The 16,631-nt window shown below is 39.4% G+C and overlaps 1 protein-coding gene across 2 annotated transcripts in view; it reads left to right on the forward strand.

Annotated features, from left to right (window-relative positions):
* Positions 1–16,563, forward strand: part of adgrd1 (adhesion G protein-coupled receptor D1) — a 28,658-nt gene extending 12,095 nt beyond the window's left edge. For both annotated transcript variants that reach the window (XM_038704072.1, XM_038704073.1), the window contains 12 exons: positions 7,265–7,338; positions 7,957–8,080; positions 10,340–10,443; positions 10,664–10,775; positions 10,938–11,091; positions 12,823–12,889; positions 13,135–13,201; positions 13,587–13,678; positions 13,789–13,915; positions 14,011–14,052; positions 14,252–14,344; positions 14,436–16,563. In XM_038704072.1, the coding sequence (XP_038560000.1) occupies positions 7,265–7,338; positions 7,957–8,080; positions 10,340–10,443; positions 10,664–10,775; positions 10,938–11,091; positions 12,823–12,889; positions 13,135–13,201; positions 13,587–13,678; positions 13,789–13,915; positions 14,011–14,052; positions 14,252–14,344; positions 14,436–14,531 (1,152 nt within the window). In that variant the 3' untranslated portion in view covers positions 14,532–16,563. The remainder of the gene's footprint in view (positions 1–7,264; positions 7,339–7,956; positions 8,081–10,339; positions 10,444–10,663; positions 10,776–10,937; positions 11,092–12,822; positions 12,890–13,134; positions 13,202–13,586; positions 13,679–13,788; positions 13,916–14,010; positions 14,053–14,251; positions 14,345–14,435) is intronic.
* Positions 16,564–16,631: the final 68 nt, after the last annotated feature.

A 16,631-nucleotide genomic window follows, 5' to 3' on the forward strand; every position in this document is an offset into this window, starting at 1 on the left:
ACCCCATTACAAATAAGCTGTTATACTTATTACTAAAGCATAATGATTTGAACGCACCATGCCAGCTCTTTTCATCTTAACTTAGGCTGCATAGCTTTTGACGATGATTTATATTTAGGAGCTGCATCGTAATTTGGAACATGGCGCTTTTGGCTGTGATTGCTTCCAGAAAAAGGGTTGTCTTGCTATAACGGGTTTGCTGCACAGACCTGTAGTTGGATTTAGTCGAAAAGTGACTATTTTTGGAATATTTTTAATGCCTTTGGCAGCTGGTGGATACTTATCACCTCCCTAGCATGGAGGCAGGGAGGGCAGCTCACACAGTATGAGGCAGACCTTTCCCATCATTGTTTATGTTGCTCTTTACTGTCTGCACAAGTTAAACCTCAAAGATGTCCTCACATGGCACCGGTTCAGTGGCCTAGAGTAAGTGATTTGCACCTGACCTCTCTGTTTATCCTAAGAAAGTAGACAAGCACCCAGTGACTTCATTAAAACCTAGCGGGGGGACTGAGTGTGTCTAAAGAAGAAATGTGTCATCTGTCTTTTCATTGCTGTCATGGTTACAACAAGTCCTGTGTGCCATCCCTTGTACTGTACAAACAGTCACCTACTGTCATGGCTCAGACCCAAACGTCATCCATTTTCCCTATCTGACACCTGCTACATGATAAAACGTACAGTACTGTGGATTGATGGTCTCACCGACTTGTACAGAACCTTGTATAATGGCAGGTACCGCTCACTGAAGGTCAAAGCCATGTAGTCGTTGTCTGAGTGACCTTGCAGTCTTGATTGATGCTGTCTGAGTACACTGAAACAGCCCAGTGAGGTCATGCCATTCCCAGCTGACTCAGTCAGAGCCGAGGTGCCGCCATCGCACGTTACATGGCATGGAGCGGGTTTGATACCCAGACGAGGTGTTATCAAGGCTGCTGGAGGCCCACATGCTTTCTCACGCCATTCCGCTGCCTTTTTGATAGGACCCTGGCTCCATCAGGGATTTATCACAGCTGTCGGACTCAGGTTCAGTTTGAGAGAGCCTCAAGAGAGAAGAAGGGAAGAAAAGAGAAGGTGGGAGGCACTGGGGTCTGTAGTTAAACATTAATGCATACATAAAAAGGCCGACACCTCCTCCCTGTCCTCTTCTTCCATCAAAGCATCACACTGTTGGTATGAATTGAATGAATGGAAAGATTCATGAACAAAGGCGATTTATAAGGTAAAAACTGAGAGGATTTAGAAAACAGATTTTGACAAGGGGCCTGAATTTGAGTGTTAGTTTGGCGGCTCCGTAAGGAGGGTGAAGCTGAAGTGTCCTTCAATTTACATCTTTTTCATTTAATTTGTGATGTAATGTACAAATCAGTAACTTAAAGAAATAGTTGTAGTATTTGCTTTCAGAGAGTTACATGAAAAGACCAACATGTAATATAAGGAAATGAAACATAAGGCTACAGCTAGCTGCCAGTTCGCTTAGCTTGGTTTAAAGACTGGGAACAGGGGGAAACCGCTAGTCTGACTCACTAATTAACACCTTTCTATCAATTCAGTATTGACAAAGGAGGGGGGTTATGTGCCAGACTATTTCTTATTGGTTTCTATTAAATTGTATCCATCAGTTCCCTTCCATAATTTAAAGAACATGGTGGGTAGTGACTGAAGAGGCCTTGGGCAGGAAGGGAAAGTGTGCGTAAACTATGTTTACAAAGATGTCTAGACTTGTTGGAGCTTCCTATACGTGTGGGAAAATAATGGATGAATTGTTCAGCAACTTTGAAAATAAACACGCAAAGGTTATTTAACTCCTTCTGATACCCATACTCTCTGTAGTCGTTTAATCACGTATGCCAATGCTGGTATCAGTCCTTCCTGCCACAATAATAACCACTCTTTATTGCCAGTCTTTTTATAACTCCCAGCACACGCCCAGCTAAAACCTTGTGGGCAAATTCTCTCCTCCGTCTCTCTCTCTCTCTCTTTCCCAAGCACCCACACCCATCCATACACCAAAACACATACAAACACAAGCTGTGCGAGCCAACATACTGATCAGTCGCAGATGGAGACCTGGCTATTGCTATTCCTCTCTTGCCAAAAAGATTTAGAGTCTCTCTTTACGGCTCCGCCCATTTAGCACCCCCTTTCTATCACAACTCCAACCTCACGACCACCACCTCTCGCTACGAGCTGAACAGAGCACAGATTAAGCACAGAGAAAAGTAGAAAATATCCTGGTGCCGATTCTGTCTATGAGTCTTTCTGTGACCGTAGATTAGGGTAAAAAGTCTTCTAAATCTCTAATGTCAAATTAATGTTATATAGTGCTAGAAAATACAAAAAAATGTGATATGATAATTAGGGCTGGAATGATTATTCATTTAGTCGATCAACAGAAAATTTATCTGCAACTATCAATTAATCATTTAAGTTTTCATTTTTCAAGCTGACGTGCCAAAAATTTAGTCTTCTGGTTTCAGCTTCTTAAATGTGAGAATGTTTTGCTTTTCTTTATCCTATCTGATAGTAAATTGAAGATGGTTGTGTTTTGGCCTGTTGGTCGAACAAAACAAGCAATTTGAAGATGTCACGTTAGGCTGTGGGAAATTGTGATTGTGTTTTAGGCAATCGTCCTTACTGTTTCTCTATCATACTTTCATTGGCCAGTATGATTGTGAAACTGTTTTTAATTTGCATTCTATGTGGTATTACAAAGGTCTTAAAAAGTCTTCTTAATTGTGAACATCTGAATACTGATTTAAATCAGCAAACATTTCTTTTCAAATGTAGATTTAAAGTGCAAAATTCGTTACACATCGTTTGGGAGCTTTGAGTTTCTCACATCTGGACCAAAATTTTTGTTTGACATTCACAATCTTGAATATCTCATGCCAAGTTTTTTCACAGGGTGCTCTCCTAAAAACTGCATTTACGCACATTTGATCCCATATATTTGTCACATTGGAACTTCCCTGCAAAGGCTCAAAATGCAGCCCTCAGGAAACAGGCCAGAGAACCAGAGAGTTCCAGTGGCCTCATATGAAAGCCTTTGGGAATTCAACACATGAATTCATGCATGGAGAACCTCTCCCGTTGTCATCTGAGTTTAGTTCTAAAAGGAGAGAAACACTTGTCGTGTTTGGGTTTTGAACCGAATAGCCACAGTACAGTATTTTTGTTCACTGCTCACCTTATCAAAAACAACTAATTTGTGGGGTTCTTTAATTGTCTCCAGTTTTCCTCACACCCTGCATACCTATCAACACGTCTCGTTGTTTTCAGTGTCTACCTCAGAGAGTGAGCTGAGACCACAGCTGCATGTCTTATTACATGTCCCCAGACAGCATGATCTCACTCAAGGCCAGTTGTGTTTTGCTGCATGGATTCAGACTTATAATCCACATGCTGTATGTGGAGCAACTAAAGTCTGACCTCTGACTGTAAAGCCCTGTTATAACAACACTGAGATCTGTACTCCATCAGTGCCACAGGTCACGTCAGTGTGATGCTTTAATATATTGACTTTAAGGTGGTTCAAGTTTACAGCTGTGGTTGGTCTCTTTGAGCCTGCTGGACTGAGTAATGTTACACCATACCTTGGTGTGCCTTTCCCAGACATATTGCAATGAAGTGTTTCCTTCCGTTACTAAATTTAAGAGCAGTCAATGTAGCTTTTGAGAAATGCATGTATGGCCTCTCTGCTGTTATGCAGAACAATTGAGTCATTGTCAAAACCTGGCTGTTGACTCATGTTTCAACAAACACTTTCACCTACTGTACACTTCCACAAAGATAACAAGATGATGGGAGCTTTAAATAATGTTTTGTCATGGTGTAAAGTGTGACTGATGAGTTTCAATGCTGTTGTGGGCACTGCTGGCAGCTGCACTGTTACAGATTGATATCTATACCAAATGCAGAAAGTGAAGTCCAAATTACACCCTGGCTCGCTGTGCTCTTAAATATTTGGAACTTTTGAGGGAAAAGGAGAAGATTGCTTACTTCTTCACTCACACTGTGGTGTAATGTTTTTCCTGTATTTAGACTTATTTGCCACTTTTTTTGCTGCTTATTGTTGTACCAGTGTTGGATGGAATGAGTGGGTGTTTGCAGGATTTTTTTATTAGTGAGATTTTTCAAGGTCCACTCACTTTCCCTTTCTCTAGATATCTCATGATATCAAGCTCTGGAAAAAGCCAGCAAATGACCTCATCATAATGTCATGCTCTTTCAATTAGAACTCATTTATAAATTATTTTAAATGATGCAAGTTAGAAAAACTGAAATGCTGGTGATGGATACAAAGTTGCAAGTTAATCAGTTTGAGAGTTTTACTTAAATAAATAATTAATTACTTCAGACAGAAGTGTGTGTTTGTGTACTTCTAAGTCTTTGGGTTGTAATTCTACCAGCACTAGCCTGTCTGTTTGGAACTGACTGTTGAAACAATGATGACGAGTGGTGTGTAGATTTCTCCATCTTTTCTTTATTTGTGCCTTGCTCGAGAACCAGCTGTCAAAAGCTAAGATTTAAATTGGCCCTGAGTTGCCCGATGTCTTGGGATTTGCAGAGACATATGCTGTCGGCGTTTACTGAAGCTAGCTGTAACCGCAGCAAGGCTCCGGCTTCCAGCTCTGTCAGTCATGGGAGGTCTGAAAGACATCACAGAGGACAGAGAAGCTTGCGTTTCTACAAATTGCTGGGTTTTGTGTGTCATCTACTACTTATATGCTTTTGTGATGCATGAGAGTGTTTATTTTCATCCCTCATCATCTTACCCAACAGGCTGAACACAAGTCATTAAACAGCAAAAGCATTAGGTGGGCTTTGGGTTAGGGGAATATACACATCCATCAGAATACACCATTAAATATCTATTATGTTAAACATTAATCATATTACAGGTATGTTATGATGATGGCATGGCAGCTAAGTGTTTGTTCTCTGCAAAAGTGTTTCATCATGATTTACAGTGCTTTTATACCCTGCAACTGTCTCAAATGAAATGCTAGTTAATAACGCCCAAGACTCACTCGATGTATTATAGCTGCAAGTGGTGGAAATATTACTACTTTCTCAAAGGGAAACATTGTACTTTTAACTTTGCAACATTTATTTTAAGGCTATAGTTGCTTAGTTTTTTAGATTACGATTTTACATTTATAGAAATTATAAAATTAAAAATACAATATATACACCTGAACATTAAACCTTTAGTTCTAGTAGTAGTAGTCTAGTTGGGTCCTGTTGTCACCTTTATGAGGTTTAACAGTTCCACCAAGGAGACAGTTCTACCCTTGAAACATTGAAATAATTGAATCCCAAACACGTAAAATGACCCAACATTTCACAGAAAAAAACAAAACATGAATACAAAATTTGTGAAGCAGATTCCTTCTTTCTTACTAAGAAAGTAAACTTTATCTATGTTAAAGTAATCACTGTAGGTGGAGCTGTTGTTAGTAACATAAAGCACCAGAAACACCTTGATTATCTTTGATTGATCAACCTCTCTCTCTCTCTTCATCAGCCTGTCACTCTGTATCACTCTCCTGTCACTAGCTTTCACCCTCTTCTTCATCTCTCCCTCTCTACATCTTTTCTCCATATGAGGCTCACAGTGATTTCCAAGGCGGTGTTTGCTGGCCTTCTGTTATTAATAAAGATTTTGAGCGCCAGCTCCAGCCTTGGCTGGTGGTGAAGGCCCCAACGGCGTGTGCGCAAAACTTGGCCAGATCTCCGTGTGCATTTTAACACTCACCAGTGACTTTCAGGTTCCTGCACCTCTCCTTAGATAACACATGCTGGATGTACCACAAACAGACAGTTGCTAGAGAGGAAGCATGGCCAAACAGCACTCCTAATATGTGGGATGTCTATTAGTCAATGTATATTTTAACTTATGTCTGGTACATATCATGGTTTGATAATGATGGATTGTTTCCCATGAGCTAGGGTTTACATTTTAGGCTTAATGAGGGTAATTAGTCTTCCTTCATTACAGGAATATTAAAGGTTCAGCGACTGTAGAGAGCAAATATGTCCCTGTAAAGCCAGGCTTACAGTATGCCAGTTACAGTTTGTCTGTCTTCCATCTGCTTTCATTTACACCCAACAAGAAATGTGAGTTATTAAAGTCCACGGGGGAGCAGTAAATTCACCCACGGGGTTGCATACAGCTCCTCAAAGCTGGCGGCCGACTTGTGATGACGGGGTGCATGGTTCTTGGAGCTATTGTGCTGCCTTCTCTAATGGGCCACATGAACATCTATCCACTGCATTCATCTCGAGATTCACAATATATGATGACTAAAGAGCTGCATGTGCAAAACAGACAGAATGAGAGCAACGATTTGGTTACGCAATCAAGTCAATGTATTGTGCTATGCTTTGTAATATGAATCACTGAGCCTATGGGCCAGGAAACAGACAGCCTGACTGTCAGTTTCACTCACACTCTCACTTTTTCCAGAAGGAAATAGTGCAGACACAGTCCATCTAATCATATACTTATTCAGTCCTAGAGTCAAGGCTTGGGGAATGAGAAGAGGTGTGCAGGCTCTCAGTGTACACCCAACCAGCCAATGAAAGTGTTGTTTTCTTCGGATGACAGATTGAGGAGGGTAGTGGTTTGACCTAAAACCAGGGCCAAGCCCCAATTACTGCATTCTTGCACTGTAGCCATTAGCTCACTGTCTCCGGGGACTCCAAATCTCATATTAAGGAATGACACGGAAAAAGTGAGTTATAATCAAATAAGATTCTTGAAGACAGCAGGGATTTTCGCTCAGTGTAATAATCACCTTTGCTGAGTGTCGATCTGCGTCTTGTCTGTCCTTTAGTATGATCTCACGCCTCTTTAGTTGATGTCTTCTTTCATTGGCCTTTAAGCACCAACAGCAAGCAAATAACAAGTATTTTTATTTTGCATTGGAACAAAAATTAATAAAGCGATTTACTGCTGTTTAGTTACGAATTGTACAGTTTTCACAGTCTTAAAATATCTAATATATTAAGCTCTGATGCTTCTGCTGAGCATATGGATGGAAAGAAAGCGAAAGAGCATTACGGAAAGAATGCTGCTAATTTGTGTCTAAAATATTCCACATCTTCATGATCAAAGCACAGTTTCCGAACAAGGTTGCTCTGAGTTTTGGGACAACAAAGCTTGTAATTAAGTGAGCCACTACAGTCAAATGTTCAAATGTTTTCCGCTATCACATACTTTTCTCTCGCAATTAAAGATCTCCATTTTCTTTTTCAGACTAAAGAACATCAAGAGCAAATACTAAATCAGAGCAATAAAGTCTTCCTCTACTGTGCCTTCTTGGACTACAGGTGGGTCTGTGTTTATGATTTAGATGCAGCATGTCTCAATTATTCATTCAGATGTAGAGCCAAGGAGATTTTATCTCTCTTGATTGTTGACTCTATGCATAGTTTTTGTTTAAGTCTTTAAGTCTTTAAATCATAAGAAATGACCAATGATTTGGGGGGAAAAGGTGCATTTCCCCTTTTCTCATTCAAATCAAAAACATGCAGTGTTACATGTGTTGCTGTTTCAGTTTAGTGTATCTTGAGCAACAGCTCTCAGCAAAAAAATGAAAACGGTGATCTGATAAGTGGAGCCAGAAGGCTATTTAGACAGCATAAATAATTCTAAAAGGGAGTGTGTTTTAGTTGGATTCAAAGGCTTCCTGTCCTTACTCCCCTTTGCCCTGAAGATTAAGAAAAATGTGACTTATTGGATTGCCCTGTCAGATTGCCCTGATAAATTCAGCAAAGAAAGTTCTCTGTGTGCCTACCACAATGGCACCACTCATGTTGAATAATCCCTGCCAGCAGGGTTCCAACACTTTATTTTTCTGTACACGTGTTGTTCATGCTAGCATCTTTGTATTAATATATCTTTATGTATTTTCTCTTTGAATAATACCTAACTGTCTTCCTTTTCAGTTCAAAAGAGGGAGTATGGTCCAACGAAGGTTGTGTGCGCACAGATGGAAACATGACATACTCTGTGTGTTTGTGTAACCACCTTACCAACTTTGCCATACTTATGCAAGTGGTGCCCTTAAAGGTATGACATTTTGGCTACTCTTTAAAGCTGCTTTAATTTATTTTATTTTAACAATTGATCAAAGCAGGTATGATGTTATTAGTGAAAACTGTACACTACCTGACCAGCACAAAACAGAAGACAGGTATTTAGTAGCTAAAGAGCCCTCAGGGGTTGCTGGAGACTATAACAAAGCTAAAAGGAGAGTGAAAATTGGACTTAATTTTGCAGAGTGGCCAGAAGCAGCGCTCCAAATGAATGCTTACTTGGCTACATATCTGCTGGATGTGTGTTATGTCACCTTTATGAGGTGATAATACATTAACGGATGTCAACATTGTGTTTTCAGCTTGTTGTGTTACCCCCAAGTGGTGAAAACATTGATTATCATAGTTTTAACACTGACCTCTTTCACAGAATGCATTTTGATATGTCACAGTTGGAAAAGTACAGGTGTAAAGGATAAAAGTCACGATGAGGTGTTGACAGGATGCCTCAAAATGCAAACATGATGAATTATTGCTCTGAACAGTATGAATTTTTAATGTATGAGGGTTTCATATTTGTAAAACTTTTCCGGAGCCTTGAAAACCGTGAATTATTTGCACAATGTCTTCCCAATATAATGTCTACAGGCTGAGCAGGAACACGCAGGAGACGCCAGTGGGCCAGAAAACTTTTTGGCTTATGCGCCCAAGTAGGCAATTTTTATCCAAGTGCATGGGCGCCATCTTTGAGTCTAGTATACAGTTTTTACAATACATCTGTGATCCTGGTATTTTGCATGCTAATTCACTATCAACTTACACTAGAATTACACTAGAATAGAAGAGAGTACCTGTGCTTTTCCTGCAATGGGAAGTCAAAGTGTCTGCTGTGAAAAATGCTGATTATTGATATTCTCCACAGTGTGTTTGATTTAATCTGAAACTTCCAGAAACTAGTAAGCCTCCCACTAATTTTTAGAGGAAGGTTTATTACTCTACACTAGCCGTATTCAAAAGTGTGTCCCTCCCTCACTGTTTTTGTCACAAAATAAGTAGATTTGTAGCAACATAATTAGACAGGAAGTAGTGGTTTACCACACAGCAACCCAACAACCAGAAGCCCCCGCTTCAGCCTTTGGGCAGTTTATTGTTCCTCTTTGTAGGTCAATTGTAAGCAGACCTACACAATCACAATGTCGGTTTTACTTGTGGTTTTATACAGAAGTGCTTTGGACAACCATGATTAAGTGTGGTTCTTTTGGGTCGCTGCACAGGTCAGTGGTGCATTCCTCCACGACCACAGTCTCAAGAGAAAAAGAGCTCCTCCAAAAACTGTCCCTTTAAAACGTCTGGGCGAATATTAATACTCTTCTCTGAACACTGTCCTGCACACAAATTGCTCTACTATCTGCATGTAGAGCTATTTTGAATGTCAAACTTGTATGCTTTATCACCGCAGTCTAACTCTTTGTTATCCAAGAATATGTGCCATGAGATTATGGTCCGCATCCACAATAGCTCCTTTAAATAGAAAAGAGGACTTCTTATTGCAGCTAAGTGGGCCAGTGCTGTATTTAAGGAGCAGAAGTCTATTTGATGCTATACTTTCCCTTAGCCAGTCTCTAATTAGTGGGCTGCCTCATCCCCCAGCTGCGAGGGAGCATCCCACGTATCCCTTTTCTGGAAGGCTGAGACTTCGCTGCCCTCATAATGACAAGGCACATGTGAAGACGGTTAATGGAGAATCAAACCCAAATCCTCAAAATAGCCTTAACTCCAAAACAACATCAATCCACTATCCTGTACGCTATGAATGTGGGCATATGGAGAAAGTTATCGCTGTACATTTAGTTAAAAACAGCTATTTGACTGTACTTTTACGGTGACTCCATACAAGAGAAAAACAACAATACATAAAAAAAACTGTTAAATACAGTATATAAACACACAATATGTACCTATCATTTAGAAATGTTTTTTTTCCAACATCTGTGGGTTATCATTTACAGGAGGATTTAAACCATTTTGCTGAAGCTTTTATGACACAATGCTCAGTCTTGGAGAGTAGCCTGCGTGAGAAATACTAATGAGAGTCAGTATTGTGTTCATCATCTTAAACTCAGCGTTGCCCATTTGAATTTCCTGGCTAATGATGCAGGCCGAATGAAACAGCCTGCACTAGCTTTGCATGTGCGTTGGTGGCTCTATTTACTGACCCACCATGTTGACAGAATATTGCTGTTTTTACATATTGTTTTGTCCATTGTTAATGGTAATGTCTCTCTTTACACAGCTCACTACTGGCCACAGGGTGGCACTGTCAACCATTGGTTATGTTGGCTGCTCAATTTCCATCTTCTGTCTTGCCATCACTCTGGTCACTTTTGCAGTTCTGTCGTGAGTATAATCACATGAACAACACAGATTTTTTAAGAATATGCCACACTCATTATATTTTGTAGTGTATGTGTATATTTTATTTCATAAATCTACTTACATGGTAACGCACTGTACATCAATGTTCAAAACATACAGGTTTTATGTTTGTATACTAAGTTATTATTACCAAAGTACCATATAAAATTAATGTGATGTTGCCTTTTTTGCTCCTGTGCAGGTCAGTGAGTACCATCCGCAACCAACGCTACCACATCCACGCCAACCTGTCCTTCGCCATCCTGGTGGCTCAGATCTTACTGCTCATCAGCGCTCGCTTCGACCCGGGAACGGTAGGCACGCAGTTAAGATTATGTTGTTGATGATGATTATAATGGTTGTGTAAATGATTAAGATGATGTGGAAAAAATGCTTTTTAATAGTATAGCGTACATAGATAATCATGAAAAGAGAATGTTTTGATGGTAAAAACCTTATTTTGTCCCTTTCCCCAGCTGCCTTGTAAGATTATGGCTGTCTTGCTTCACTTCTTCTTTCTGAGCGCCTTCGCCTGGATGCTGGTGGAGGGCCTCCACCTCTACAGCATGGTGGTTAAGGTGTTCGGCTCAGAGGGCAGCAAACACTTCTACTACTATGGCATTGGCTGGGGTAGGCAGCAGTCTTTAATTACTACACTTAGATGGAATTATATATCTGGCATAGTCACTTCAGAATATAACAAACATATCTGTCTTATAGCTTGTGTGATTTCTTTCCGATGTCATTTTTTCGTCTGTCTGTGCAAGAACACACTGTGTCATCTTATGTTATTGTCTCTGATTTCACCCAATGAGGCTTCTACCTCAAGCCAAGCCATTACTGCAAATATGATTTGGCAATATTTAAGTGACCTTACTGGTCAAATTGTGGTAATGAAAAGTAAATAACTATGACCCTGTTAAATAAATCTGCTTTGAGTTACATTCCAGTATAACAATTGCCTCTCCTGATCTCAGTGAACCGGAGTTTGACGGACAGATAAAAAGAATGTGGGACATATGTATAATGTCTTTGACTGCTGAGGAATGCATAGTCTCTCCTTCACATGCTGAACCCATTAGTGGAAAAACGATCCCGTTTTTTATGACTTCCTTTCTTCTGGCCAGAGTAATTTTTCATTTTATGTGGCCAACTGCAAATTATGTGCTGGAGAATTGTCTGACATATAGCTGTTATACATAAAAAAGTAAATACTGATTTTATAATGGATTGCTGTTGCTATTAGCTGTGATACAAGCTGTTGACTACTTTATCTTTCCTTTCCTCCTTCAATGTCAAAGTTTCCTCGTAGTATAGCGTGCTATAAACCTTTGGGCTTGACAAGCCAAAAGATCAAGGCACCAAAATGAAATGAGTTATTTTCAGGGAAATGAGCAATTAGCAGCACATCAGACAAATAAAACCACCACTGGGTTTAAAAGTGTATGTAAAGACAGGCGCTACAATGGGTGGAGTTTAACAGATTGGACGACAAGTATAAAGCATGTCACAATGTTTAACAGGGCCACAAGGTTTAAATTAACCGAGGCATACTTTTGGATGACACTGTGGAGGTTAAAATAAATCCAATTAATAATATTGTAATATTTGGCCCCAATCTGGCATAACCTGTATGCCTTGGTCAAAGACTTTTAGGTCTAATAGGTTGTAGATGATTCCAAAATCCTCCTGTTAATCTAAGAATATGAGATATATGTTGGTAACTTGTGTTGATGCTGTCATTAAAACAGGCTTCATTATTAACCCTGTGATCTCTGGCCCAGGTCCACAGGGGCCTAAAAGGCTCAGGTTCAGTGTTTTGCAAGTTGTGGTTTTGGTACATAATTAAAGGTACCCTGTGGAGCTTTTGACCAATATTTATTAGATTGGGTCCCCGCTGCGACAGTTGGTGGCGGCAATATGCCAACAAAGGCTGGGAAGAAGAAGATTCCTAGCAAGCAGACATGGATTAAAAATATTTTTTTATATCGATTTTGCAAAACAATTTTAAAGAAAGGAAATGCATTCAATACATTTATCAGACCTCAATGATAGACACAATGTGTTTTGTTGATACACTGAATGCAAACTTTTGTTTTTTTAAAAGAAAACTCCACAGAACAACTCGACTTGATGCGTACACTGTAAATAAATGTGTATGTAATACACTGTTGTTAGTACAAGCTAATCAATACAGGGAATATAATTAAGCTGCCATGATATGGTGTGTTGGCTCTGTACTTGATTGGTACTTGAACACAACAGGGCACAAGCACAGTGCAAGGAGAGCGGGAGAAATCACCCCACACCCCACATTTTTAGTAAATGTGTAACATGTGCGTTTGTTTCTTTCTTTTTCAGGATCTCCTTTGGTAATATGTGTTGTGTCCATGACATCAGCTCTGGACAGTTATGGCGAGGTTGACAAGTAAGTATGACCAGCATTATATATAGGCATTATATGGAATTCATTATACTCCATTAAAGCTTGATGGAACTGCATGAGAATTACATCACCTGAAAGAAACTGAAAACCATCAAATGTCTTCAGTGTTATTCAAAAGCGTTTATGTAAAAACATGTCATTCGATATTTACATTAGTGCATTATAGCATTTTACTTGAGATGTAATTTTTTTCCTTTTTACTCTCGCCCCTGCCCTTGTTTTCTCAGCTGCTGGCTGTCGCTGAAGAATGGAGCCATCTGGGCATTTGTGGCACCAGCTCTGTTTGTCATTGTGGTGAGGAAGTTGCAATAATTTGCAATAATTTGGGGTGGTGATGGTGCAGTGGCAAAAACACATGCCTTTGGCATGAGAGACCCGGGTTCAAATCCACTGTGAGACACCATTGTGTCCCTGAGCAAGACATTTAACCCCTTGTTGCTCCAGAGGCGTGCGACCTCTGACATACTTAGCAATTGTAAGTTGCTTTGGATAAAAGCGTCTGCTAAATGAATGAATGTAATAATTAGCATTTGTCATATTAATGTTCCCAAATTTATTGCATAATTTAATTCAATCTGCATTCATTGTAAAGTTGTATTCTATTCGAGGAGGAAATAAATAAAATCATATTTCCTGTGCTACTGAGTCAAATGTATTTAACCTCCTCTCTGATTTTCAGGTGAACATCGGCATCCTGGTATCTGTGACCAGGATCATATCTCGAATCAGTGGAGAGAGTTACAAGATTCATGGAGATGCCAATGCAGTCAAGTGAGTTTATTTGTTGTCATGATCAGACCAATGGTTTTGTATTTATTAAATATCGTTCTCATATTAAATGCTAATGATATAAACATGGTTGTCCCCTGCTTTGTTTCAAGGCTGACTGCAAAGGCAGTGGCTGTGCTCCTGCCTATACTCGGCATTTCATGGATCTTTGGCGTTCTTGCTGTCAACACACACTCTCTGCCATTCCTATATATATTTGCTGTATTCAATTCGTTACAAGTAAGTACTTGATTAGGGGATTTATTCCTTTACAAAATGTTTGCAGCCATTTGTGAAAATTCTACTAAAGTTTGAATTTTTTTCCTGTGCTTCAGGGGTTCTTTGTCTTCTTGTTTCACTGTCTTCTCAACTCTGAGGTATGTTGCTAAATATGATCAGTGTGTGTTTTAATAAGAACAACTAGAATTTAATTTAGCTCTAGGGTCTCAATTAGTGGTGATATTTATTGTACTTAATTAGCAGGGAGGGGGCGATTTCTGATTTAGGGTGACAAGATGTATTTTGCCTCACATTTCTCACCATTGTCTGTCATTGTGCCTTTATTTCTTTCTGCAGGTCAGAGCTGCTTTCAAACACAAAACCAAGGTGTGGTCTCTTACCAGCAGCTCCATCCGAAACATCAATGTGAAGCCATTCAACTCTGACATCGTGAGTGCTGGCATTGAAGATTTGCTCAAGCAAAAATGAGCCGTTAAACTTTTAACTGCCTGAGTCTTAACATCTCCTTCCCATCCTGCAGATGAATGGAAACAAGGAGGGCGTGTCTCCCACCAAAATGAACACATGGGACAAAAGCACCAACTCAGCCAATCGTATCGACCTTTCCGCCGTGTAGAACCGCAGATCATGGCTTCTGTCTGCTGCAGGAGAGCAATCTGAAGCTCACTAGTGTAGAATGACAAACACTGGTCAGAGAATTTCCCCACTATGTTATGTAATAAATTGGACACTCATCTGCTCAAGTGAAAGCGATACCGAAGGTCGCGTGGTGTAGCTGAATAGTAGCTTCCCCTTCAAAGACAAACAGACTCTAAGGACTGCGCAAGGATTTCTGAGGGGACAGTGAAGTGACCGAGAGTCTTAAGATCCATGGTTGTAGTTCAGGGTCTGGCGATGACCCCCTGTGTAGTGGAGCATCTCGATTTGTCAGTTGCATCCTCCATCTGCATGTTGCAGTTGATTTACTCATTGACAAGAGTTTATTTAACAGAATAGTTCAACATTTTGGGTAATAAGCTTATTTGCTTTCTTGCTGAGAGTTAGATGAAAAGATTGATACCACTCTCTGGTCAATATAGTAAATATGAAGCGACTCCCAGCAGCTGATTTCACAAAGCTTAGCACAGAAACTGCAAAAAGGAAGAAAACAGCTAGCCTGGCTCTGTCCAAAGGTCACAAAATCTGCCTACCAGCATCACTAAACATCATTAATCAACATGTTATATTTCATTTATTTAATCTGTACTAAAACAGAAGTGTAAAGATGACAGATTGTGGTCTTATGGTTATGTGTCGGACTAGCTAGCCAAGCTAGATGTTTTTCCCCTGTCTTCAGAAGTTAAAGTAATCTGCTGCTGGCGGCAGCTTCATATTGACATGACAGTGGCAGCGATCTTCCCATCTAACTTTAAGCAAGAAAGCAAATAAACAAATAATTCCCAAAATGTCAAAATATTACTTTAATCACAGTGATGTGTTTTGACATATAATCTGTCTCACACTATGAAATAGTTCAATAGCTTTAATTTAATGCAACATATTACAATCTGAGATGATAATAGGTATTTTCAGGGTATCGTTGGGTACAAATGCATAAACTTGGATAAAAAAAGACAAAGGAAAGCAGTATATTTTCCTTAAATAGAGTTAGATGCATGCCTTAAAAAATGACATGATGGTTTTACCAGCTGTTAACAGTTTTCACACACACACACACACACACACACACAATTTGCTTATTTTACCAGGATGAACGTCTCCAAGATTCACTTGATTAATACAGCTTTAATCCATAAACACAAACACAGTGAAACACATAAACTGTATAACAGTGGATGAACTAGCAGTGAATTAGACCCTCTGCCATTCTGATATAATGTATTTATTTATTTTGTGATTCTGAGTTCTGTATCATGTATTCTGCAGAGTGTCGCAGCTCAACAATCAGTATGTTCTCATGTTAAATCCTGTGTCTATTTGTGTGTTTTCCCTCTCGAAATGATCTGACTGGTATATTTCCAGTACCTCACATCTTAGTAACCTGCAGTATGTTACGCTTTTTGAGGAATAGTGAATACTGGTTGTGTTTTGGACACAATCCTGTGAAGTTTTATGTTGTCCTTAGATATTTCTGTTGCTAATTTCTTTTACGTTTTCATATTTTGTGTACATTGAAATATGTTCTACAGAAGAGGGACCTGAATGCTTTTTCACCCTTAACATACTGTGAGAATGGAGAGAGATGACATATTTTAAAATGTTACTGATCTTACACTGTACCAACATTAGGTTTCCTAAAACAGGATTTACTGTAAGTCACTCTGTGCTCACTTTAAGTCAGATTTCAAGTTCAATATTTCTATGCTTTTATGGCCTTTAATTATTGTTGTCTTATGGTACTATGGTTTGTGATTCCAACTATCTTTATTATAAAATGTTTATAACAAGAAGTCAGTGTCATCATTATTACATGGTTTTCACCATCACGTTCACATTTGTATTTGTTGTAAGCCAATACGACTTGAGCTATAGAGGATACTCCTGTGTGTGTGTGTGTGTACCTGTGAATAACATTATTATCAATCAATTTTTGGTAAGGAATACTGAGACATCCTGCATTATGCAAACTAATAAACGCAAAAACTGTTTGTGCATGTACATTTTAGTCCAATAAAAATATAACAGGGATCATACATACATGGGCTGATAGACTCCT

The sequence above is a fragment of the Micropterus salmoides genome, unplaced genomic scaffold (genome assembly GCF_014851395.1).
Source record: "Micropterus salmoides isolate LMB-PRFRI ecotype aquatic unplaced genomic scaffold, ASM1485139v1 Ms_hic_scaffold_7, whole genome shotgun sequence".
Lineage (NCBI taxonomy): Eukaryota > Metazoa > Chordata > Actinopteri > Centrarchiformes > Centrarchidae > Micropterus > Micropterus salmoides.